Below are 27046 nucleotides of genomic sequence, written 5' to 3'. Positions count from 1 at the left end.
CGACAGACCCACCATGGTAATGGCGACGGCAACAAACCCATGACAAACGAGAAAGATGCTGCTGAAATGGAGAGTCTACTAAAATGAAGGGAAGAGCTAGAGAAACAAAGACAAAGATGAGTGAGGAACAAGGAGATAGACACTACTGGCTAAGCATGTAGCTTACATCTGATTTTGATATGATTTTTTTAAATTTTTTTTAAACTCAATGCCATTGTCTTGGGGTTTTAGAGGAAAAAGTAGTAACCCATTCAACCTGTCCAACTCGTAAAATTAAACAAGTCAATCTGAGTTTTCCTCAAGTCATTCGAGTTGACTCAATTGAATCTCACCTTAAAAACTAGCAAATCGCACTGGACATAAGGCCGGTTTGTCGGTCTAATCGGCCACTTTGATTTTCCAAATAATGAATTTCATGCAAAGGGCTACCACATTCATCAATAAACCTTCCATGGCCTAAAACACAAAATAAGTTATGCACATATAATTTATTGTATCTCATAAATTTATTCAACTTAAATGTGAATTACGAAAACATGATAAAGTGTATTAAGGTAAATTTATGGAAGATTAGAAGATGAGATTAGTTGTGATAGATTTCCAGGACTTCCTGAAGTCAGAAACCCAACTTAGTACACTTTCAAAGTGTTGGGAAAATTCAATTAAACGAAAAGTGTGTACTTTAATAGATGATTAATTGAATAAGTCGCTAAGTTGAATTTACATCATTTGTTTTAATATTATCAAGTCCATATTTACTCAATGATTATTTCTATTAATTTTTAACCCTTATTTGGCAGGATAGAAGAGCAAAGGAGAGGAAATTTTAATCATAAATTTGATTTTAAAAAAAAAACAGAGAAATGGGGTTATAAATTTTTAACCATAAGATGTCCATTAAAATCTCCCTTCCCAGTGTAAAATCCAGTTTGATAGTAAGGGGGAAAAATCTTCTCATACCATAAAAATATTACAGGAACCAAACGAGCTTTAAAATTTAACCCTCAAATTAAATTTGCGTATTCCAAAGTTTCTCTCTGCCTTCGCTTCATATTTGTCCGAAATGCATTCCTTTCCTATAGCCTCCTGCCCCTAATTTCACAATACAGTGAACTTTCCTCAATATGTTGTCCAATGCAAGTGATAACTATTATTAGTAAGGTGTAATAACCGTGACCAAACAGAATTAGAATAGACAAATGACAATTCCCAACATGTGCCGAATATATGCTAGTGAAAATAACACAAAAGCAAAGGGTGCAATTCTGATAAGCGATATGTTCACCCATTAACACATTGAGGTTATCAATCTTCCGAAATTCGAAGTTCATTTTAGAAAGCATACTGACCCAACATAAAGTGGGGACGAAAGACGGTGACCGAGGAACTACATTTCAACCTCTATGCAATGCCTCTCACATACTGGTCCAACGTTGTATTGAATAGCTCAGACCTGCACAAATACATCATCAGCCTTCCAAATCTAGATACAAATACAATTACGAGCTTACTTGTAAGAAAATCAACTAAAATATCAAGCTATTAAATATCAGATCAGATATTATATGAAATAATGGTTCATGGTTCAATGATTGCATCACGGCCAAACAATGTTTAAATCAGTCTTCCAATTCACACATAATGGCTTTCTGAAACTTCTTATATGACTGCAAAAGTACTGTAAACATATGAATAGCACACAGTAGGCATATTAAGTCAAGTACAACCTGAAGCTAGTTCTGAACAAGTTTTTTCCATCCATTGACATAAAATAGGGGTCCCTGTCAGTTTCAGGAGACTTGAACCTTTGGCCAGAAGCAACATTGGCCATGGTGGTACACAAAGACATCTTCAACAAACTAGAGACAAGCGTCAAACGGTGAGAAGCAGAGAGGCATGCCAAATCAAATCAAACAGTGAGAACCAATGACACCGAAGGACTCAATCTGACAACCAACAAACAGGGACCCTGTTTGACAAGCACACCAAATCAGACCAAACACCATCATGACAATTGGAATGTGGATTTGAAAAATCAGATCGGAGATCAATCAGAAAAAAGGAGAAAGAGGAAACCGACAGACAAACCCCACTCAGACCACCCACAGAACGGCAGCACTGTTAGAGTTGCCCAGCAACCTTCTCTTCCACTTTTCCCCATCCATGATTTCGAGCTTGATTTCCCTTCCTCCCAAATGCCTAACTCGACTTCTATGTAAGACACAACCCAACTCCCTTTAAAACAAAAATCTGCACAAATGGAGCCAGTTAAAAGCTAAATCAATGTGTGCATAATCAACTCATTTTACGTGGATTTACTAAGTGGTGTTGGTTACTCTGTTAATTCTTGTTAACAGTTTTAATCTTCAAAGATTAACAAACTTGACATATCAAACTATAAAAGCCTAATTGGAAAAACAAAAACAAAAGAAACTACAGGGACCTGATTTAAAATGGAGGTAACCTATCAAGACCTGCGGAATAATTTTCCTTTAAGATAAAATAATAACAACAATAATATATAAGAAAGCTAATTTCAAATAAAAAACAATAAAACTGATTAAAAATATAAAGTCAGTAAAGATTAAAGGTAAAAATATAATTTAAAAAATTTAGTAAATATTTTATTATCTAAAAATAAAAAATAAAATAAGTATTTCATTAAATATTTTTATATGTATATGCTTATTTTATATTTTATATAATATTTTATAATATACATACACATTTCTAACATATTTCCTCACTAGTATTTCTTTTCCAATGCTTATTCTGTATAGATATTCATAAAATATGGTTTCAAAACATGGCTTAAATTTCTATAAAAATTAAAAAAAAAAAATTTTGCCTGTTCGACGAATTTTGGACCAATTCCTGATTCTTCCTCTGACTCCAGACCAAATCAAGCAATGGCTTTATTATCCAACCAACCGTTCTAGTTCAGTTTTCATTCCTTGTATAATATAGTCTAGATGATGAAACAGTATAGATGCAGGAAGAAAAACAAAATAAGAAAAACAAAAAATAACTACGATTGTTAACAGTAAGAGTATAAAACATCTCTTTTTCCTGAGTGACCTACCTAGAGCAGTATAATTCGGTTCAGCATTAGGAATAAGAATTGATTCTCAAAACAGCTTGGTTCAAGTATAATATCCAGCATGAAAGTCCCGATACCTTTAAATGGATAATGACAATTTGCTATAGCATTTGGTTACATAGGTTTACAGGAATGATGTGATCTTTAAGGGGATAAATCATAATCCTCAATTGACACTGCAGATGGCCAAAAGACTCTGAATATCTATGAAGGCTGTTGGAATAGTTTGGAGGCCCAACAAAATGTTAGAACTAGGAGAAATGTGATCATGCAACTTCCGGAGTTGGGACAAGTATTGCAAAATAACCAGTATATTAAAATAACCAATTGGAGGAAAGTGGAGGCGCTGTTGACACATGGAGGCAGCAACAAGGGGGTCGAGGCTTCAAAGGCTTCAAACAAGGTTACTCCCAGAAGTTGGAGTAGCACCCATCCAAGCTCAAGGAGATTATTGGGGGCAGAGATTAATCAACGAAGGGAGCTTGGGTTATGTTCTAAATCTGAGGAAAAATTCAGACCTAACCAAAAATGTAAGGCGAAACAGCTGCAGTTGTTGATCATGGAAGGTGAGAGTGAGGATGAAATTGACAAGAAAGACTTTCACAAACAACGGTCAAGGGAATTACAAACTATAAAACCATCAAGGTAAGGGGGGTGCTTAAGGACTGAGCCATGGTGGTACTGATAAATAGCTTGGCCACCAAAAATTTCATATCAACCCAGATGCTAAAGGAGACAGGAGTAGAATTGCAACCCATGATATGGGAGTGCAAGCATGTCGAGCTCAACTTGCAGGGTCTTGAGATAATGCAAACCTTTTACCCATTTCCTTTAACTAATATTGACCTGGTTGTCAGTCTGGCTTAGCTAGTGTCAGTGGGAGAAATAAGGGTGAATTGGGGACAGCTCTTCATGAAGGTAAAAATCCACACAAAAGAAAAAAAAAAGGATCTACTTAAAAGGGGATCCCACTCTTATCCAATCCCAAGCCACCATCAAGGCTCTAAGAAAAGCTCTGAAGGGTCTGTGTTGGAAATTAACATTGCTGAGCTACAAGACTCTTTCTCATAATTTTGTAGCAACCCCTATCTCCAGGGACATTCAGCAACTACTGGAAAAATACAAGGCACGTGCGCCAATTTCTGGATTACCTCCACGCAGATCTAAAGACCATTCAATCAGCATCAAGGAAGGTGCCCAACCTCCAAACATCTGCCACTACAGGTATCCATATATGAACAAAACCAAGATTGAGAGGCTAGTGAAAGATATGATAGAAGCTGGAATGACAAGGCCCAGTAACAGTCCTTACTCTAGTCCCGTTATCTTGGTGAGGAAAAAAGATGGGAGTTAATGATTGTGTGGGTTACTGGGCCGTAAGCAAAATCAAAGATCCAGATAGATACACCAGACTAGCCAAAGATGAGTTGTAAGACATATTGGGAGGTGCATTTATTCTCTCAAAACTGGATCTCAAATACAGATACCACCAAATTCGCATTCGAGCAAGAGATGAGCATAAAACTACTTTCCACACTCACAATGGACATCATGAATTTTTGGTTCCATAAAAGGTAAACCCAACAGACGCGAGTGTGGTCATCAATAAAGGAAATGAAACATGTCGCTTTAGTACGATTGGGTGTACGAGATGGTCACCACAAGTCACTATGAATGGTTGTGAAAGGTTTGGTGGGTGTGTATTTTGCTCTAGGAAAGGACGGTCTCTGGTGTTCGGCAAGTTCAAGCACTTCACAATGAATGTCATTAATATTCAAGTTGGGACATAAAGTAGGTAACAATTGATGAAGGTAATGGAAATTAGAATAACCCACCCTCTTATGCCACAACATAAAATTATTAACTTTAGAGGTAGATGCAAAATTACCAACAATCGAGGAGTTACCCACCGCTTGAGTGGAGACTTTGAAATAGTAGAGCCCCTCATACTCCTTCGCATTTCCAATTATTGCCCCAAATGATAGATCCTAAAACACACAATGGGATGGAAAAAATTTAGCATAACAATTTGATTGCTTGGGCACATGAAGTGCAGATTCAAACACTATAGAATCTAAAATCCAAATACTCCTTTTTCCCGCTACAGGTGCTAATGAGCCACTTGCAATCTTGACTTTAATATTCCCAGCACATGCTGATAAACAACTCATGACAATTAATCATGTGATCGAAGGCTCTAGAGTCAACAATCCACACTATTTTATTGCGCGACGTTGTTAAAGATTGAAGGAAGGAACCCTTTTTCGCCACTGATGCAATAGGTGTATTTTCTGGCAACTTTTGGTAGGAGACATAGGAATATTATTGATCCTATAATGCCAAACATAAATAGACTCCCATACCCGAGACAAATGAGACACCATAGACCCATTAAAATAGAGTGGCAGTGTAGAATATCAAGGGAAAAAACATAAGTCCATGAACGAAGGCTGCCCAGATGTAGGACATACTAGGATCTAGCCGAAATCTACAAGTCGACACTGGAGGAAGTCATCGAAGCCACATCAGACCACCCACGCTCCCCCACACGCCATTGAAGCTTCTCTGGCATCTAACACTGTTAGGGCGCATGTGACTCACGCCACCATTGGTCGTGGCGTTCCTAGGTTTAGCTGATCGGAGCATCCTCTTCCTCATGGGGTTGGTGGTGAACATCAACAAAGCCTCCAAAAGCACTCATATGAACACCCCAAGGTTCTGTACAGGATGCAATATGCAATCCTTAACCCAGAAACCCAAACAATTATTTATAAAATTTTGTTGGCATAGCTTTGATACCATATGCAATTTCGGAGAAAACAATATTTCTTATTCATATGTTTAGATGTACAAATAGGTCCTACATATATATACATCAAGATAGATAAAGCCAATTAAATAATAATAAAGCCTAATGAATAATACTAATAACTGCTAATTATAACGTAATATTCCCACACTATCACACCCCTTCACTACAAAAGATGTAGCAGATACTTTTATAGCAAAAAATAGTGAGGTTGCATGGCTTTCCTAAGTCCATCGTTTCTGATAGCGACTATTCATTAGCCTATTTTGGAGAGAGTAGTTCACTCAATGCAGAACCACCTTGAAGTATAGTTCAAGGTATCACCCCTAAAATGATGGCCAAACCGAAACTGTAAATCAGAGCTTGAAGACTTACTTAAGATGTTTTGCTGGAATGTCCCAAGAAATGGATTCAGATGCTGCCCTGGGCTGAATTATGGTTTAATTCTTCTTATAATCGATCACCAGGCACCACTACTTTCAAGGCTCTATATGGAAGGATGATTACTCAATGGCGTAGCAGGTTAATGTGCAGATTCAGGAAAGAAATGAAGTGTTGCAGAAGTAGAAATTTCATCTTGAGCAAGCTCAAGCTAAGATGAAAGAGCAAGCTGATAAGAAGAGGGGGGATGTGGAATTTCAGATTGGAGAGAAGGCTTTTCTGCACATCCAGCCCTATAAGTTCAGAAATTTGACCAAGAGAAAGCATGAAAAGTCAGCCTCACGATACTATGGTCCTTATGAAAATCTGCAGCGTGTTGGGAAGGTAGCCTACAGGCTCAAACTAACTGAAACGGCAAGAATCAATCCCACTTTCCATGTATCCCAGCTTAAAAAATCCCTATTGACCTCAACACCAGCACAGCCCCTTCCAGATTTTCTCTCTAAGGACTATAAGTTGTAAGTTCAACCAGAAGATATCAAGAAGCTGAGAAAGATCTTGTCAAATGGAAGAAGCTACCAGAATGTGACAATACTTGGGAAGATGCAAATACTATTGCAACTCAGTTTCCCAATTTTCCCATTGCAGAGGTGAGACTTCTAGGGGGAGATGTTGGGCCCAACGTGCCCATGTTCAAGTGGGCCAAGTTTATAGAAGAAAGAAGCCTACTAAGAGGAAGAAAAGACAGATAACAGTCAGGCCCAACGCCCAATACAGGGAAGGCAGTGGCTGTTTTCTAGGGTTGTGTGCCATAGGAGAGGGTCATTCAGACAATAGTTTGCTGGAGGGAGGCCTGACCTCTCGAAAGTCAGGGAAGTTGTCTCTTTATTGTTTCATTCACTAGTTTAAATTCCTGTTGCGGCTATATTCACTGTAATAGACTTAGTTATTTCTATCCATTTTCCTCTTCCATTAACCCATTGAAGAGGCTGTAACTAACTTGAAAGAGGAGTTATACCTATGGTTTGAAAAACCGGACCAGACTGGCTAAATAAATCGGTGAACTGGAAAATCGGCCACATGTCTGGTCCGGTTTGCTACATAGATCAAACAGAGCTCAACCCGGATTAACCCGGTTGACTCGGAAAAAACTCAAAGCAACCCGTTCAACCCCATGAGTTGGGCAAGTTGAACAGGTCCCTTTTTCCTCCTTCCAAAGGCTCCATTTTGATGCCAGAAAAAGAAGAAGAGCAGCGATGAAGAAGAAGCTAGCGGCGGAGATATGCTGCTCCATTCCAGATATGAACGACGAGCAAATCTGAGCAGCAAGATATTGAGTAGATCTAGAACAAATATAAAGGACAAACAACTACAAGTCGATGAAACAAGGACAGAAAAATAGCAAGAAGCAGATTTGAAAATATAGATATAGAATGCCGAACAGCTAGAAGAAGAAAGAGTGAAACCTAAAAACTAAAGCAGGTGTGGCTACGACTAGCGTTCTAAAAGAGGGAGAGGAAGGGATTTTTTTATTTTTCATTTAAAATAAATGATGGTACATATCTTGTCATTTCTTGGCTAACATTTTTTGCTGCTACACGTCTCACATCTTCCAAAACAATGTTGAAATTCAATTGCTGAAAAAAGTGCTCCTGGCTATTTTATTTTGAAATTGTATTTTATTTTATTTTTATAATCTAAAACTATATATATGTTAACAGCTTTATGCAGCCTATTATTTTATATTAAATATTTATCTTTTAATTTTAAATGATTATTTATATCTCTTTTTAATTATATTTTATCTTCTAATTTTTAAAATTTTATTCCTATTATTTGTTAAGAAAATGTTTTACTATTATATTTTCTACCAAATATTATTATCACCTGAATTATTATTTTATATAATATAAGATATTAAGTATTGGATATGGCTAAATGTATCAAGAATTAATGTATTTTTATTTAAATTATATTATTTTATTATGACCGGTCTAATTCTGATTTGACTCCCGGGTTAAACCACTAACCCCTGACCCAATATCTCAATCAGTTCAATGACCAATCCAGTTTTTAATACCTTGGTTATAACAGTGACTTTACATCAGTTGCATCAACATTGTCTGCTATAATAAAGGACTAACTCTTCCCTTGATGGGAAAAAAGTCCTCCTTCATCAACTCCAATTATAAGTGATACTAGACTTCTTTATGATCAACCCCCTTTCTTTAATGCTTTAATGTCCCAAGACTCATACTCGGCACCAATTCTGTTATCTTAGAGATGGGATGGAAGCAGGGTGATACTTTACTGTTTATTTTTCCTGTAATTATTCTTAAAGTTTAAGATATATAGATATATATATAAACATAAACTGACGACAAAAAAAGGAGTATGTTCAAGTCTAAAAGTATGAAGTACCCACCGAGATGGCAACTGTAAATAAACCAAATGCAACCCTCCAATAGAAGAAAGCCAATAATTTCCCTCATTACGCTAATGACATCCGCAAATAGATCAGTGCCTTATCAATATCTGTTCAACTCTCCCTATCTCAGATGCATTTGGTGTTCCAACTTAGACAAAGGAGAATATTTTAAACCTCAATTATCCAATCACGGTGAAATCCACACACAATGCATGTGATAGCAGGGCCAATTCATGCAATGATATTAAAAGTCTTGTTCCAACTACATCTACTGCCATGAACTTAGCAAGTAAAGGGTAGGCAATCAGTACGAAGGATGCTTGATGATGGCCAGATGTGTCAAAGCCCATAACTATGGTTTGAAATGATAGGAATGCAAATTGCATGAGACCATATGACAGCTGGACAACTGTCATTTATTAGATATGAATTAAATTACCTAACTGGAGAACCTGGTGTATAGAGCGGATTTTTGACTACATATTCAACATATAAGTTGTAGATGTACTTCAGTGATTCCCGCAGATCACCTGTCCTGGGATGAGTAACCAAGATAATCTGCATGAAGCATAAAAATCATGTAGAATTCCTAGTAACGTCAGAATAGAAGTGCATCAATATTAATACATTAAAATCTCATTCCTGAACACAAATCAGAACTTTTTTCCAAAATATCAGCAAAAAGTGTTAGCTGCCAGCGATATTTGTTTGATTGTCAAGAGGGCATTTTTTGTCTAGACAATTTAAAATTTATCCTAACATTATCATACAACAGATATTAATTAAACTTGACATGTTAACTTATTCAATCATGATTCACGCACTTCTTGCTCCACCTAAGAGGCTCAATTTCCCTGCTTCAGAACAGGCCAATGGGATGTAAATCATTAATTTTATCATTCTGCTACCAACACGTAAAGCATTAAAAGCCACACTTAAACGGTATAAAGTAATCCTCTTCACATTCAGTTCATATTAAGTCTCTGAAGAAGTTGAAATCATCATCTTCATAGCCTATATTATCAGCCCCGCATCCCTCTCATCACTACCAGTGGATTTACAGCCATCTTTTTCTTCATCCTAAGTATTATTATCATCAATGTCATTACGAGATGAAAGACCTACAGTCAGAGATGTGTACAGAAAACTCAACAATGAAGGAAAATCTGGATTAAGATTGCAGCAGTTCTCTAGAGACTGGAATGTGGATTTCAGCAAGGGTAGTCAAGATTTAAAGGCATAAGAAACCCCTTACGGAACTCTCTGTTTCAAAGTCAAAAAACAAGATCACAAAGAAGCATGCTTTCTTGAGAGTTCTCAGCTATGAAGCACTGATATGGGTACCAGTATTGGATACAGTACTGTATGATACACGGATACAGCAATTTTCAAAAATTTTAGGACATAAGTATGGCTATATAAATAATTAAATATTAAATATTTAGATACACATATAAATAATTAAATAATTAAGCACTATTAAGTGGCAAAAGATCATGATCAACTTAAATTAATAAACATTGAAAAATTGTAAATAATTTCCTGCATGTTTTAACATGAGGAGAGCTAATAAAAATTTAAAACAAACAAATAAAAATTACCAAAATTCAAGCTTTGCCATAATTATAACTACAAGGACTTTCCAATATCGACAAGAAATAGAAGAGGAAACCAAACATTTTTTTTAATAGGATCGTGAAAGAGGACAAAATTAAAGTCAATAGATGAAAGGGGAAACCAAACTTTTTTTTAATAGCTCTCCAATCAGCGCTCACTCTATGCACATAATAACAAAGAACAGCAACTAAGCTCAAGAATATTACCTCGTGAGTCACAACTAAAGAGGAGAGACAGAGAGTGACACAATGACTGAGGAAGACACTGAAACAGTGATTGAGAAAGTGGAGCCAAAGATAGAGAGCAACAGAGGAGAATATTACCTCACCGGACAGAGGAGGAGGGAAGGACAGAAGTTGATGGCAATGGAGGGTACTGGGTCAAAGACAAAGCAACACGAGTCAGGCGAGGGACTTGGAAATGAAAGGGATCAGTCGACGTCTAGCAAAGTTGGGCAACTGTTCTTATGACCAAAAACACCCAAAACGTTGTTTCACATCCTGCCCATGCCCACCCATGTCCACCGGCAGCCACCCGTTTTGCCCAAAGAAAAAACAAAAAAAAAAAAAAAGCACACGCCGCATCTGCGTACAGGATGCATGTCCGTGTCAGATACATGTCTGACACGAAAACGGTGCACATTTTGGCATTTCCGTGCTTCATAGGTTCTCTGTTTTGTTAACTACTACATTTTATCATAGACACTATACATCCAAAAATAGTAAGTGCATTGGCTGAGGCAAGGAAAACTTGAAGATAGCAACAATCTTGCTATAGGGTATTAAAGCAAGAAGCATCTAAATAGCCAAGCCATTATACCATGGCTGCCACTATTGACAATAATTTATATAAAATATTGCATGCAACATGCCCCATAGTTGTAACCATCTATCACAACACCAAAGAGATTAATTTAACAAGTCAGAGCAAAATAATCCAATTCAGAATTTCAGAACAGACTGCATACAAAAGGACCTCTATAAAGTTTAGGGATAAAAGGAATATCATTGCAACTGACCTTTATTCCAGAAGGAGTTTCCATGAAACTAAGTTTGTATGTATTGGTGTGAAAACTATGGAAGGAACAACCTTGGCCAGGTAACTGAGGCACACCAAGGTTTCCTTTCTCTGCACTGCACAAAATTGAGGAGAATGAAGATATTAAACCTACCCATAGCAATAATGCCACGAGACCTCCCGTGATTTCATCAGCATATTATTCTTTTCACAAAGATTCAAATTCAAAATTAGAATAAAATAAGACCTATGATAGTTAGGATAATCAAATAACTTAACAGGTAAAGCATGGAGCATGCATGTGGCTGTCGTATGGCATACAACAGACAAGGGGCTTATAAAACTAGGAGAATCAGGGTACAAAAACACAGATCCAATTATAGTAAATAAGTATCGTTATTTCAGCCAAAAAAAATGTTACCTTTATAATTTTTTTTTAAAGCAGGTAAAGAAAGGAGTCAAAGATTAATAGGCTTATCTATTTATAAGAAGAAAAAGGAAAAACGGGTCTAAAATATTTTAATGCTAGCATTGCATACTTGTACAAAGCTGTTAGAAGCTCAGTACAATTATGAAGGAAAAGGAAAAATCTATTAAATAAAATAGACCAAGAATCTCACTCTAATGAACTTAATAGCCAAATAGGAGAATCTCCAAGGGAAAATAAGGTTTATTTCACAATCATATCCTGCTGTTATAGAAGCTAGGATATTTGTAATCAGAAATTACAACTAAACAAATCAAATAATGCAAAATAATAGCCAAAAAATCAGAGAATAACTGACTAGTACATTGGTACCTCTCTAACAAAGTTGAGGTCCTATTATTCAGCTACTAACAGCAAAACAAAACAACAATTAATTTAAATAACAGCAAATAATTAATTTAAATCAGATAAATCCCTCATAATCTGCATAACAGCATCAGTTTCTGTTATCTTCCTCCTCTTTCTGCATTGATAAGTGATTATGGGTCTGATATGCTGACTTGGACGCTTATCATTACTCCCCCTCCAAAAAAAAAAAAAAAAAAAAGACGACTTGTCCTCAAGGCACAAATTGGAAAATTGCTGTGCAAACAAATCATATCTTCCCAACTTGATTCTTCTTCAGATCTAGACCACCATTTGATTAACAGCTCCATTTGGGGTCCCTTCGAGCGGTGAGATAGAACAGTTTCAGTCTCCAAAACAAGCTCAAAATCAGCTGACAATGGCAAATCTGCTAGAGGATCAAGAGAGGGCATCCCGTGGGCTGGTCACAATAATGAGACATGAAAGACCAGATGAATTTTAGTTGTTGAAGGTAGCTGCAATTCATAGGCCACTGATCCAATCTTGCAAATATGGTGTAAGGTCTAAAGAAACGAGGTGACAGCTTGTCATACTTCTTATGGGACAACAATGCTGCCTGAAAGGCTGTATCCTCAAGAAAACTGCATCCCCCACCTCAAAAGAAAGCTCACGCCTATATTGATCTCTAGTTGCAGCATATGATCTCTAGTTTCCAGTTGGTCAGCAAGCTCAGCAACGTGAGTTTCACCCATAATGAAAGGATACCATATACCACTTTGAAAGGGGTAGTGTTGGCAGAAATATGGATACTAGTGTTGAATGAGAATCCAGCCCAACATAAGAACTTACTCCAAGAATGTGGCTGCTCATGTGCAAAACACCATAGATACATCTCAAGGCAATAGTTTACCACTTCAGTCTGACCATCGGTTTGAGGGTGGTATGCAATACTCATCCGAAGGCAAGTTTGACTTAGCTTGAATAACTCCTACCAAAAAGAACTCGAGAAAAGCGAGCCTCAATTTGATAGAACAAAACAAGGCATGCCATGCAACCAAACAATTTCCTCACAAAAACAAGCAGCCACAGATTTTGCAGTATAGGGATGTGAAAGGGGAATGAAATGACAATATTTACTCAACCTATGAACTACCACCAAAATAGCATCATAACCATCAGATTTGGGCAACCCAACAATAAAATCAAGAGAGTTATCCTCCCAAATTTGTTCAGGAACCGATAAAGGTTGCAGCAAACCTGCTAGCGATTGAGTTTGATATTTGTTCTTTTGGCAAGTAAAGCATTGTTGAACCAAAGCTTTTACATCATATTTCAGTTTAGGCCAGTAAACCATACCTGGTAAATGCTTGACAGTTTTTAAGAAGCCACCATGGCCCCTAAAAGGTGTCACATGTGCCTGTTGCAGCAACTTGGAGAGATGAGAGGAGAGGAGAGGAGAGGAACTGCAGGGAATGACCAAGCGCCCATTAAAATAAAATTTCTGCTCAACTAGACTGTAACAGGGACAAGAACTGGGATTTTCTTTCAAAGCAGTGACAATAGAAGCTGTAAAAGAATCTGTTGTCAAAGCCTCTTTTAATTCTAAGAAATCTGAAGGCACAAGAACAACCAAGTTGAGAAAATCAGCATGCTGTGGCCTTTTGGATAGTGCATCAGCTCCAATATTCCCCTTACCAGCCTAATACAAAATGGAGAAATTGAATGGAAGGAGCTTAAGGATGAGACGCTATTGAATATTTGTTAAAGTTCTCTACTGCAACAAATTTTTCAAGCTGCTATGATTGGCTTTTACTGTAAAATGTCTTACTAACAAATAATGATGCCATTTTTGGAGAGCAAGCACTAAAGCTAATAGTTCCCGATCATAAGTTGACTGAAACCTTCTAGAGAAAGATAGCCCCTGGCTAAAAAAGGCAATGGGGTGGTCCTGCAGCATGAGGATAGCCCCCACACCTTCCATCGAAGCATTACACTCCACAACAAACTCAACTATGAAGTCAAGAAGTTTCAAAATAGGGGCTAATAAGATAAAGCTTAAGCTTCTCAAAAGCTCTTTAAACTTTCGAGTCCAACAAAAGCATTCTTCTTAGTTAATCCAGTAAGGAGACGAGCAATAATACCATAATTCTTGACAAACCTTCTTTAGTAACTAGTGAGCCCCAGAAAGCTTGGGAGCTCAGTAACATTTGTAGGTACTAGCCATTCACTTACGGTACTAATCTTTTCAAAGTCTATTTCCACTCCTTGTGCTGAAACTTTATGCCCTAAAAAAGACACGAGTCTGCCCAAACTCTCATTTCCTGAAGTTGGCATAATATGGTTGTTGCTGCATAGTAAACACCAACTGGAGGTGATCTACATGATGTTTTAGAGTGGGACTGCAAACTATGATGTCATCAAAGAAAACCAACACAAATTTCCAAAGATAAGGATAGAAAAGATCATTCATGGCTACTTGAAAAGTGGCTGGTGCATTTGTCAATCCGAAGGGCATTACAATGAATTCATAGCGTCCACTATGAGTTCAACATGTTGTTTTATGAATATCACCTGGCAAGACCCGTATCTAGTGGTAACCAAAGCGAAGGTCGATCTTTGAAAAATAAGTTGCTTCGTGTAACTCATCCAAAAGCTCATCAATGTTGGGAATCGGGTATTTGTTTGGGACCGTGATCTAGTTCAGGGCCCTATAGTCCACACAACCTCTAGGGGTCATCCTGTTTCTTACACTAATAAAACCGGATTAGTAAAAGGGCTTGAACTTAGCTATATGAAAACTTTCTGTAATAATTCATCCACCTGCTACTCAATCTTAGTCTTCTGGAAATAAGGATAGCAATAAGGACACAAGCAATGTTTTCAGAACCAGTCCGGATATTGAACCAGAAAGGCCAGCTATTCACAATTCGCATGGTCTAATCGGGTTGGATTAATGGTCAAAACCAATGACGTAATAATTAAATTAAAAAAACTATATATGTATATAATAATCTAAATATGAGAAATAAATATAAAATTGCTACTTAACTTAATAAAACCAAATATTTTAAATTTATCCTGACTTAACAAGCTACATGATACAGCATAACAGAAAATGATTAAAAAAATGGTCATTTTATAAATAAAAATTGATTAAAAAATTTAAAAAAAGTATTTTTTTTAAAAAACCGGACTTGATCCCAATTCCTGGTCCAACCGCTAGTCCAAAGTGGCCCAATCCGACCCAACTACCCAAACGGTTTTTTTTTGGCTTGACCAACCTGGTTCAGTCTGGTTTTTTAATCATTGGACACAAGTGAGGAGGTTGAGCTCCCTGCAGAAGATGGATGGCATGAAAGTTGTAATATCCTAAATTTCTAATCCAAAAATTAATTACTAACTAAAGGATAAATTAATAATTTAGTCAGTTAATTAGATAATTAGGATTTTAGGTGATAAATTGATGTGTTGACTTCTTGAGTTGTTGAATGGATAGGAACAAGTGAAAGAATGGGGGTTCGAAACAAAATGCGCAAGCAACAATGAAATTTTCTTTACTATGCCACACACCGCAGCAAATGTTGCATGCGCCGCGGCGCATGGCACAAAAAATTTACTTTAAAGGACGTTATCAGCTTGTAAAAGGAGAGAAGAAGAGAGAAAGGGAACGAAGGAGGAGGAGAAACAATCCTCTACTGGGGCAAGGAAGAATAGACCACTAAGAGGTATTTTCGACCTATTGCTTATCAAGTAAGTTTCATACTTCACGAAGCTCCTATTCTAAAATGATTTCTCTTAGTTTGAGGTATAGAAAAATTGAATCGAGGAGGTTTTAGGGATTGTTTTCTTACCCTTTTGTAATAAAAAGACTCTTAAGAGTTAAACTAAGGTTTGAAAGTTAACGGCTCAGTTTTGAAGCTATAAGCGTGATTCGGCCTAATTTGATGGGTGAAAAGGAGTAAGAAGTGTGTTAGGGCTGTTAAAAGTGATAACATGAACTAATAGGATGATAGGGACCTAAACTATTTAAGTAAGGATTCTTTGGTGGTTAATTGTGATTAATTATAACAATTAAGGCTTTTAGTCAATTTGATAATTGACTAATAGAATTTAATTGTGTAGATTACTATGAATTTTACGTTGACCTAACAAAAGGAATTGGAGAGAGTATATAGCACCACAGATAACCTTTCTAAAGTACAGATAGGTTGAGGTAACCAAATAATTTGTTATGTTTATTAACTGATTTAAATTTAAATATTTATAAGTGAATGTGATAATATAATTCATGATTTTTATATCGACATGTTTTGCAACTTACATGTTTTGGCCTTGAAAAAAGTTTTGATACATCTATTAAAGTATTTACGAATTGTTTTAAAAGGGAATTATATATATACATATATAAGCATGTGAAATATGCTAAGGTGATTATTTGCATGAGAAAGTGGCATGATCATGTTAAACGGTCAGAGTTCACCTTGAGTATGCGGAGATGCATGAAAATAAAATCCATATGATCAAACTGGTACCATGTGGCATCTAGTGCAACTACATATTTGAGGCTATTACCATGGCACATCAAGGCAATCTCGCAACTCCCTAGTGTTTGAAAGGGTGCAATTATGAGTCAACAACACCCCTATCGTGTATGTTTGAAATTGAAAGGAAAAACCACAATCCAAAAGTGGGATAGAAAATATTTGGCCAGGTGCTTCTACCACTACAAGTGTGCTCAAATCAACATTTATAGAATTGGTCTAATAGAGCTTGAGTTCAATTGGGGAGCTAGAAGGTTTGGTGGATAAATGATCATGCGAGTATGTGTTTGGTTTTATGGAAATGATTATAAGCGTAAATATATAAATAGTATTCATGAATGCATCATAATCATTTTGTTTCCTTATTTAGAATCATTCCTATTAATAGACATGAATGAGTTATTTTGGTTACTAAGATGTTCATCTTACTCATGGTTATCCTTTTTTATAGGATTTGACATCATGAGTAGTAGAAGGAAAAAGTTGGGCCACGAGTAGCAGTGGACTACTAATAGCTTAATAGAGTGGATGTAATGAACTTGAGTTCATGATTATATTGTAATGAACTAGTATAAGAACGCCTAGTGGTCAAACAAAGGATTTTCCTATAAAGATTGGACTACATCAGGGATCATCTCTGAGTCCTTATTTGTTCAACTTGATCTTAAATGTTTTGACGGAACATATTCAAGGGGAAATTCCAAAATGTATGCTCTTCGCGGATGATATAGTTCTTATAGCAGAGACAAGAGAAGAGATTAATTGCAAACTTGAGTTATGGAGGAGGACATTGGAGTCGAAAGGTTTTCGTCTGAGTAGAAGTAAGACGGAATATTTATATTGTAAATTTGGTAAAGGACTATTCGACAATAATTTGGAAGTGAAATTGGGAGACCAAATTATACCTCAAGTGGAAAAGTTTAGATATTTGGGAGCCATTATTCAAAATGATGGCGAAATCAGTGGAGATATTTCACATAGAATTCAAGCTGGGTGGTTTAATTGGAGAAAAACTAAAGGAGTTATTTGCGACCGTAAGGTGCCTAATAAACTTAAAGGAAAGTTTTATCGCACTGCTATCAGACCGGCAATGTTATATAGTAGTGAATACTGGGCTCTAACGGGACAGCAAGAGCATAAAGTTGGAGTAGCAGAGATGAGAATGTTACGATGGATGTGCGCACATACACGTAAAGATAAAATTCGAAATGAGCATGTACGCGAAAAAGTGAGGGTGGCACCTATTGAGGAAAAAATGGTGGAAAATCGGTTGAGATGGTTTGGGCATGTACAAAGAAAACCAAGGGAAGCACCAGTGAGAAGAGTGGAATATATAACTTTGAGTCCAATTAAAAGAGGTAGAGGAAGGCCTAAGAGAACACTCTTGGAAGTTATTGAAAGCGATCTCTTAATTAATAATATTCCTAAAAGCTTGATAAATGATAGAGCACAATGACGTCTTGCAATCCATGTAGCCGACCCCACCTAGTGGGATAAAGGCTTGCTGTTGTTGTTGTTGTTGTATATAAGTTGCCCTAGAATTGCATATATGTGTGATGTCTAATGCACTAATGCCATTATGTGTAACTTAGCCCTATTGTGTGTATGTGTGTGATGTGTGATGACCTTTGGTAAATAAGGACTACGTTATTATGTTGAGTGCATTAGTATGTTTGATGTGGTAGATGTGTGAAGTTTGGCCAAGCGTGTATAGACATGTGTAAATATGCGGTTTTGCCCAAGTGAGTATGTGTAAGAGCAACTTGGCAGCTAAACTGTGTGTATGTGTGATATTGATAATATGAATGTTCAATCAAGTGTAAAATGTTCTACCGGATGTGATCAAGGCCCTAAAAGTCGCTAATGACATATAATTTGAAATTGGGGTGCTTGGGTGAGTGAAAAATGACTTAAAACAGTCATTTTGCATTCAGATGTCAAATTTTCAAATAAAATATCGAATTAAAGTGAAACCGATGTCATTAGTTAGAATTTGAAAAAAATTTCGTGTGAGCACTTAAATCACCCCAATCGAACACCGATTGTAAAAACTGTGCATGTCGAAAGTTCGTATCAAGTGTTTGTTTGATAGCAAAATCTAATACGTGCGCCGAGGCACATCACAGAATGAGGATTCGTGGCTTTGTACCACATGCTTTGTTTATGACCAATTTTCTCTTCACACGCTATGTTTGTAATCCATGTGCTTCCGCTGAGCATAAATGTGTACTTTTGAATAACTCTAAATGGTTTTCAAATATTTTTTTCCTTAGGATCCCAACCCTTTTAAAACTATGATTTTTGTGTATAAATGTATTTATTGAAGTTGAGTGCACAGTATTGTAATGTTGGAAGGGGCATTACAAAAGTAATCTCTGAAAGCTAGCAGTATGGTTGGTTCAACAAACAAACCATCAAATTCAACCGTGAGCTCATCCACATCTAATGACTTGACACTAGGAGACCCTAACTTGAGCTCAACAAAGAACATGGAGTGAAGACTAGCTCTCTAGTTTGAGGTCGAAGGTACTCCTTGAAGCTTGTACCTCTTGCCATCAACCCAAAAAATTAAAAACATCTCATTCCAATTAGCTTGAATTGTGTTCAGGGAAGCCAACCATTTGATCCCTAATACTAAATTAGTGGCCACAAGAGAAAAAGGGAAAAATCATTGTTTTTAAAACCGGACCAGCCGTGCATCCGGTCCGAGTTTCTATTTCAAGGTGGACACAGTTGACCCAGGTAACCCAGGATTAACCCAGATCAACCTGCCCAACCCCACGAGTCAGGCGAGTTGGGCGGGCTGATATTTAAATTATCTCCTTCACACTATCCAACACACTTTTTCTGCCACCACAACACACGTATCCCTTGCTTATTACTCCTACCTGTTAGACTTTTTTTTTCTTCCTAGGGTTAGCCTATAGAAATCTGTAACAGCATTGTTTATTATTTACATATTCAAAAAACCTTTAATTTCCCATATACAAATATTAATAGTTATCTAGGTATAATATTTTATATTTTACCAAAACAATATAATATTTCATTTAATTTTTTTAAATGAAATTATATTTGCATGTATCTTTAATATTATATACTAGTTATTATTTTTTAATCTGCAAAAAAACTTTAATCTTATTATCAGGTAAGTTTATTGTTTTTAAAATATTTTATTTGAATTAATCTATGTAGAACTAAAAATAAATTAGTTTATATGATCCCAAATTGAGGTTGAACCCCAAACCTTCGCCAGTTCAATGACCAGTCTAGTTTTTAGTACCTTGGAAAAAATCCTATTTAAGTGACAAACTTGGTAATTTTACTTCAACATCTTTGCACACCTTTTTGCAATGAATGACCCGGCCAATCTAAAGCTTGAAGGTAGACACAGACTATGTGAGTATACTCAGTTCTTCCACCAAGGAGTTAGAGATGAAATTATGCCTGGAGCCACTATCAACTAACAGCAACACGTGGTGAGTTTGAACCAGCCCACTAAGCTTCATGGTGGCATCTATTGAATTACCCATTATCGCATTAAAAGAAATCTCAGCTACCTCAGAAATCTCGTCCTCTATCTCTAGTAAACCTTCGATGGTCTTGGAAATGGGTTGCCTATCTTCATCAATCTCCATGAGTAATAGAGAAGCTGTCTTGCAATGATGCCCAAGCTGAAAAAGCTCCCCACAATGGAAAGAAAGCCCCTTATCCCTATGGTGCTGCTATTCAATGTCCAAGAGAGGAAGGCATGGCGTGGCTGTGCTTGCTTATTGCACTCGAAGAAGGCGCAAAAGAGCTCTTGAACACGTTCAGCAAGAAGGCTAGGGCAGATCCCTATTGGTCAAGTGCGAGCATGCTGGAGGTCATAGTGAATCAAGTTTGGGTTAAAGAAGAGCATGGCTTGGGCCCACAATGCAGCTGTGCCTTTTTCTCATATTCTAAGGCTAGACTAGTGGCCTTATACACTATGCGAGGCTTCTGAATTCGCAAATAAGATTTCAAGTCATCTCTGAGACCTCCAAGAAAGACACCCAAGAGGCAGTGCTCTAGCCCATTATGAACTCATGCAACTCACTTAGCAAATTCCTGACTAACTCTTTCACTGATCCAGTCTGCTTGATGGTGGCAAGATGTTCATTAGGATTTTGATACTCTAGAGGACCATAGTGTGCTTGCAGTGTTCTGACTAACTTGTCCAATAAACCAAGGTACGCTCTAAATTTATCCATCAGAATAAATCCAAAGCATCTCCTTCTAAATATATGGAAGCCATATCAACCTTCGAGTCTTTCGATGTCTAATAGTACTTGAAATATTTCTCAGCCTTCAAAATCCAACCACAGAGGTCACCTAAACTGAATTTTGGGAATTCAATTTTAGTGTGTCGTGGACTTGGACCTCTTCTATAGTCTAACTCTTCATCACTGTCTTCATCCCAGTGTGAGTGTCTACAAGAGCCTCCCACGTGTCTTTTACCTTTGCTAAAAGATACCTCAAGTGCTTCAACCTTCTCTTTTAATAAGTGTTACAAGTCTGGATACAATGATGGCTACAGGGTATGATGCAAATAGGTTTTCATTAGGCTGACCATGGGGTGCGTTGTTAGAGGAGTTGGCATGGTTAGTTTTGTTACCGGAGTGAGTGGTCACCATATCGATCAAACGAGGCTTGAATACCAATTTGGTAGAAGCTCGATACAATTATGAAAGAAAAGGAAAAATCTATTAAATTAAATAGACCAAGAATCTCACTCTAATGAACTTAATAGCCAAATAGGAGGATCTCCAAGGGAAAATAAGGTTTATTTCTCAATCATATCCGGCTGGTATAGAAGCTAGGATATTTATAATCAGAAATTACAACTAAACATATCAAATAATGCAAAATAATAGCCTAAAAATCAGAGAATAACTGACTAGTATGTCGGTACCTCACTAACAAAGTTGAGGTCCTATTATTCAGCTGCTAACAGCAAAACAAAACAACAATTAATTAAAATAACAGAAAATAATTAATTTAAATCAGATAAATCCTCATAATCTGCATAACAGCATCACTTTCTGTTATCTTCCTCCTCTTTCTGTGTTGATAAGTGATTATGGGCCTGTTATGCTGACTTAGACCCTTATCAAAGGCTAATATGCTAACAAACTTTTAGGCTGAAACATTTGCTCTACACAAATCTGGGTAACCATGCCTACCTTTAAGGAAAGCTTAAGCCATTTGCACCTTCTACAACAAGATAATGTAGATTTCCATCAATCTTTCTTGCACTAAATAAGAAATTTAAAACTGATAGCACATGAATCATTCCACCAATTTTGTCACATTAAGTTACTTGTTGCCTTGAGAAACTAAAAAGTTAGAATCTAATAGTATGCATCTTCATTGGAAGAAAATGGCAATACAATAATAGACTTCTGGTATTTTAAAACCCAGATGAGATAAACATACCTGGTAGGATCCATCTTGGCAGTTAGCGACTTAAGGGAGAAGAGTAGACCAAACATTAATTTGTGGTCTTGTTGAGCATTCAACGTCCAAAGAGGACGATTCCACTCCCTGTATAGCAAGCATGCCCCATTTCTGTTGAAAATATACATCATATGGGCATTGTTTCCTGCTCCTGTACGAGCAGGTGGAGATGGACTGATCTCTGATCCCCCAAAGAATTGCATTTTCTATCAGTAGGGATGCACAGCAGATTAAGTCAAAACCCTGTCAATTACATAAGCACAGTAATTCCAAATTGGCCAACCCATGCATCTGATATGTACCAGAAAAAAGCAGAAAAATGCACCCCACAAAGAACCATGGTGAAAATTTACAAAATATCTAGACATTAAGTGCCTGGCAGGACTGACCATTTTTACCTGTCTCCCCCATTATTTTGCCTTTCCATTTTTACACCTACCAAGTCCATTGTGTACCTTGTACATATATTCTTTAATATATCCATACCCCATATTGTGACGTGGCCTGGGTACAGAAAGATATGTTCAGTTATACTTGACATATACCAGGGTACTCATAATAGCCAAACAATTTGTCATCCCTAAAATAACAGCGCATCGCTGTCTTTGCACTAACTATTGAAGTACATGGTGATATGGTGGGAGATTGGAGGAATTAAAAGGGAATTGATGTGAGAAAGTACATGGGCTGATTCTTGTTGGAAAAAGTGATGCCATTTCCTTCAAGTGGAATAGAAGAAAGAAAGGATATAGAATAGTCAAATTTGCCCAATCTTGTGGATGGGAAGTGGATATAAAATTGATCACTTAGTAGCCTAGGTTCACGTGGCACCCATGGCCATCTCTTCAGCCAGGTTTACAAGAGCACACAATACAGCATAAAAAGGAAAAATTTGGGTTGCTATGAAATTGCAATAACATTCCATAATCCAGTTGCACCATGTGATGCTTTCACAGCTTAACTACTGCCTCATTTTAGTCTTTAGCTTTCAGGGGATTTTTTTTTTTTTCCGAGAATCAATATTTTACATTATTCGTATACATCTAAAATTGGTCTGAGCTTCTAAGGTTAGATTTTCCAGTTTCCTATTTCATCTTATGAATGTTTCAAACATTTGGATTGGGTTTCCGCTCTGGCCCTTCCTGTCCAGCAAGGTGCCTCAGACCTTGGCTGATGCTGAAGATACCAAAGGCACCGCCAATCAAGCAACTGGCTAAAGCTAATACCGCTCAAGTTGTGAGAAGCGCTGGGCTTCTTTAGCAACTCGTCTTCCCTACATAGGAAATGAGGCAAACACCTAAACTACAGTTCAAGATAAACACATCTGACCAAATTGATGGAATGCATCAGCAGAACAATGAAATTTCAGCAAAGGAGACAACCTGATTCGGAAACCATTCAAATAAACCCAAATTCATGAGCAAATGACAATGAATTTCCATTTCCATAAAATAGATGCGTCAACAAATTAGGAGAACAATGCAGCGTAGCAGTTCCATAAACTTCACTAAGGTACAGAAGATGAAATTTACAAGCACAAGTTGAATTTAATTAAGAGGTTTGATCTGGGAATAATAATCCCTAACTCGATACCATTGAAATATACAGGGGGCAGATGCCCCTTTGAAATATGAATAATTGATATAGTATCCTCTTAATTTTTGCTCCAGATAATTTGACAAAGATGCTTAGTAAGCCACTGAAGAATGACAATTTAAACTTCAAGCTTCTAAATTGTTAAACACAACTCGACCTAAGCAATTACCAGATCATGCATCACAAATACCTTGAGAATTTTCTAAATAGATGATAAAATAAAGAATAAACAGAATGCCAATATATAACAAATCCAACATTGCACAACAAATAATCCAAAGCATAGAAGTCGCTAGTAATCAAAAATGAAGAGGGGAGAAGTATAATAGCAGATTACACACAATTGAATCAAAAACTAGTAATAAAAGTTTTTAAAAAAACAAGTAAACTCAATATTTATTCAAAAGCGTCAATAGTCAAACGATTACACGGTCAGATTCAAAGCCAAATTAAAATGAAAATTTTAAAACAAAATAAGAAACAGTGCGGCATGTCCGGCAAACGGTTGGTAACAACACATGGAACAGATGACGCAAGGAATACATTAAAGTCTAGATTCAAAGCCAGATTGAACAAATCAATCTCACAGGATATTGGGAGTAGAAAAAGCCAAAGGATTTGAACCTTCTTCAATACTTGCCTGAGAACAACCACACAGTTCTGACAACAGCAGACGGCGAACTCAACTGAGTGTAGAATGCTTGTTCTGTCGAGCGTCGGCCAAGAAAAATGGATCTCTAGTCCTTACAAAAGGAGAGGGGTTATCATTTGACTGGGAAGATAATCGCATCGAAGTAGCCTACCATGAACATCAACTATCAACTAATATTTGAAAGATAAAAATAAAATAAAATATATAGATTAAAAAATTATTTTTTGTATGCTAAAAAATAAAAAAATAACAATAAAATTTTTTTAATATAAAATGATAATTTAATTCTTCAGAGTACCATAATTTCACTAAAATCTTTAAAAAAATTTTTATCATTATTAAATTTATATAAATAATCAAATTATTCTTATTAAAAATAAAACAATTCACATCACAACTTTCCTTCTTATATTCACAAATTTTTTCCTAAAGCAATAATCCATTTCACAGCAAAAACTTATTAATCTCTAACATTTCACAGCAATACACACAAACCATTTCACAGCTTAGTCGCTGCCAATTTAATTAAATAAAAAAACAGAGAGTCGTTAACAATTTAATCTCTGCCATTTCACAGCAATACACACAAGAATTTTAGACTATTAAATGGGCTGGTTTGTTCTAGCTATTCAAATACAATGTCTAAATGCCACAACATGAGACAATTGTCATAACTCATTATTCATGTTCGAATTAACAGCAGAACGTGAAGGAATCGAAGGACCCACAACATGAGAGAATCTCATATAATGAACAAGAAATTAACAACATTAGCAAGTTGCAAAAATACCTCAGAGCCAGCAGACGTGAAGGAATCAGAGAACCCACAACGAGCAACTCGAATCAGAGGGGAGAGGTGACGGCGAGATCTAAATCAGAGGAGAGGCAACGACGCAGTGCGAATCAGAGGCAAGAGAGCCGGCGTGATGCGAATCAGAGCAGAGGCGATGGCGCCTCGCGAATCAAAGGAGAGAGGCGACGGAGCAGCGCCAATCAGAGGAGAGGCGGCGCTAATGAGAGGAGCGAGGTGACGGAGTAGTGCAGATCAGAGGAGAGGCAACTAAAAGACGTCCGATCGACGGTGGCGGCGGAGGGAAGGGGCCAGGGCTTCGTTTGCTGCGGGCTGAGTGGATGGCGGAATGGGCGTTTACGCAAGGGAGGAATGAGCTGAGAGAGCAGGGGCACCAAGTTACTAATCATTAGTACCGTTTGAAATTATTTTTATTTTATTATTTTAAGAATTAATATTTTATAAAATATATTTTAAAAATAAAAAAAATAAAAATAAATGTTTTTTATTATTTTTTAAATAGTAATTTCAGAATACTTTAAAGTTTTTTTTATTTTTTATTTTTTATTTTTTAAAATAATATTTTATTTTATTTTTAAAATACTGTTTAAAAACATGTTATTAAATAAATTTTTTTATTTTTTTTATTTTGGAGAATAGAAAATTATTTTTAAAACAGGTTGTCAAATAAGTCCTTAATTATTTAGTCTTAACTTATTATTATAATAATCAATATGTGACCCCTATGACATATGGGCTGTGTAAAAAATAAAAAAAATAATTTTAAATAGATAATAATACTTAATAATTATTCATAACATAAAATGTTTTTATGTGAAAGTAAGTTTTTAACACTAGCTATTAACATTTCTAAAGTGTAGGTGGTTTCAAATTAAAAATTATAAATATTAGAATAATAAGTTTTAAATGCTATTAACATTTATAAAGTATAGGTGGTTTCAAATTAAAAATTATAAATTTTATTAATTAATTATTAAATAAAATAATTTATGAAACACATGATATTTCTGTGTAGATTCTTTTAATTAAAATTATGATACAATTAAGTTTAAAGTAGTCTTCAAAATAAATTTGAAAAAGATATAAACCAAAAAGTTAATCTTTTACTAATTTGGAAAAAATTGAAAATGATTCCAATTAATTTAATTTCAAAATTAATTTTTATCAATTCGTTTTGCATTGAATTTTAATTATGAATGATTATTTAACTTATTCATTTAAAAAGAACTTGCTCTAAATAAAAATGGAATAAATACAAAGTCCAAGAGAGCATAGCTAGTCCAAAAAAAAAATTTAGAAATCTTAAATCTTTACCAATTTGAAAACATGCAACAATTGTTATGTATTCTATATTAATTTATTACTTTACTTTTAACATTGATTTTATTTGTTTTTATATATCAGATATCTACAACACTTAAAACAAAGGTTGATTGAAAAAAAGTTAACAACTATAAAAAAAAATTAACATGATCAATATATTTGAAAAAACACATTTAGAGAACATTTACATCGAATGACTTTTGAAATTTTGACATAATGAAGTTATAAAACACATAACTTACAAATAAGTAAAAAAAATTACAAATTATAATTACAATAACATTACAATATATAGTTGTTCGTGGTAAACAACAAATACCAAGCATGTCAAAGACACTGAGTTTCAATTGATAACAAAAAGGGTCCCGAGCTCCCTTGCCATAGTTTACTTCGAATGTAAAAAAATACAAGACTTTGGTAGAACAATTAACTGATAAACTAAAAGCTAAAAAGTGTAAAATGCGAGTCTTTGATTGAGTGTTGACTGTCTTTCTTCTGTG

At 36.0% G+C, this 27046-nt stretch overlaps 1 protein-coding gene across 13 annotated transcripts; it reads right to left on the bottom strand.

Annotated features, from left to right (window-relative positions):
* Positions 1-869: 869 nt before the first annotated feature.
* On the bottom strand, positions 870-25591 carry LOC129316503 (uncharacterized). Of its 13 annotated transcripts, XR_008594797.1 has the most exons (8): positions 25203-25590; positions 24401-24503; positions 22144-22407; positions 11354-11468; positions 9158-9276; positions 1728-1859; positions 1350-1453; positions 870-1092 (listed from the first exon to the last, which is right to left on the bottom strand). XR_008594797.1 is itself a non-coding variant. In XM_054960973.1 (7 exons), exons 3-7 carry the CDS (start codon positions 22365-22367, stop codon positions 1402-1404), a joined length of 642 nt encoding a protein of 213 aa, XP_054816948.1. In that variant the 5' UTR covers positions 22368-22407; positions 24401-24503; positions 25203-25590; the 3' UTR covers positions 1126-1401. The 13 variants fall into 13 exon arrangements, 10 of the variants coding, with proteins under 10 accessions (XP_054816948.1, XP_054816954.1, XP_054816962.1 ...); XR_008594798.1 differs by lacking the exon at positions 1728-1859; XR_008594799.1 differs by lacking the exons at positions 870-1092; positions 1728-1859 and adding an exon at positions 5011-5088 and having other exon boundaries at positions 1126-1453.
* Between the last annotated feature and the right edge of the window lie 1455 nt (positions 25592-27046).

This window comes from Prosopis cineraria, unplaced genomic scaffold (genome assembly GCF_029017545.1).
Source record: "Prosopis cineraria cultivar Desert tree isolate PC_DT_omini unplaced genomic scaffold, ASM2901754v1 PC1, whole genome shotgun sequence".
NCBI classification, from domain to species: domain Eukaryota; kingdom Viridiplantae; phylum Streptophyta; class Magnoliopsida; order Fabales; family Fabaceae; genus Prosopis; species Prosopis cineraria.
The sequence above is the reverse complement of the archived record's forward strand: the minus strand, read 5'-3'. Positions and strand labels throughout refer to the sequence as shown.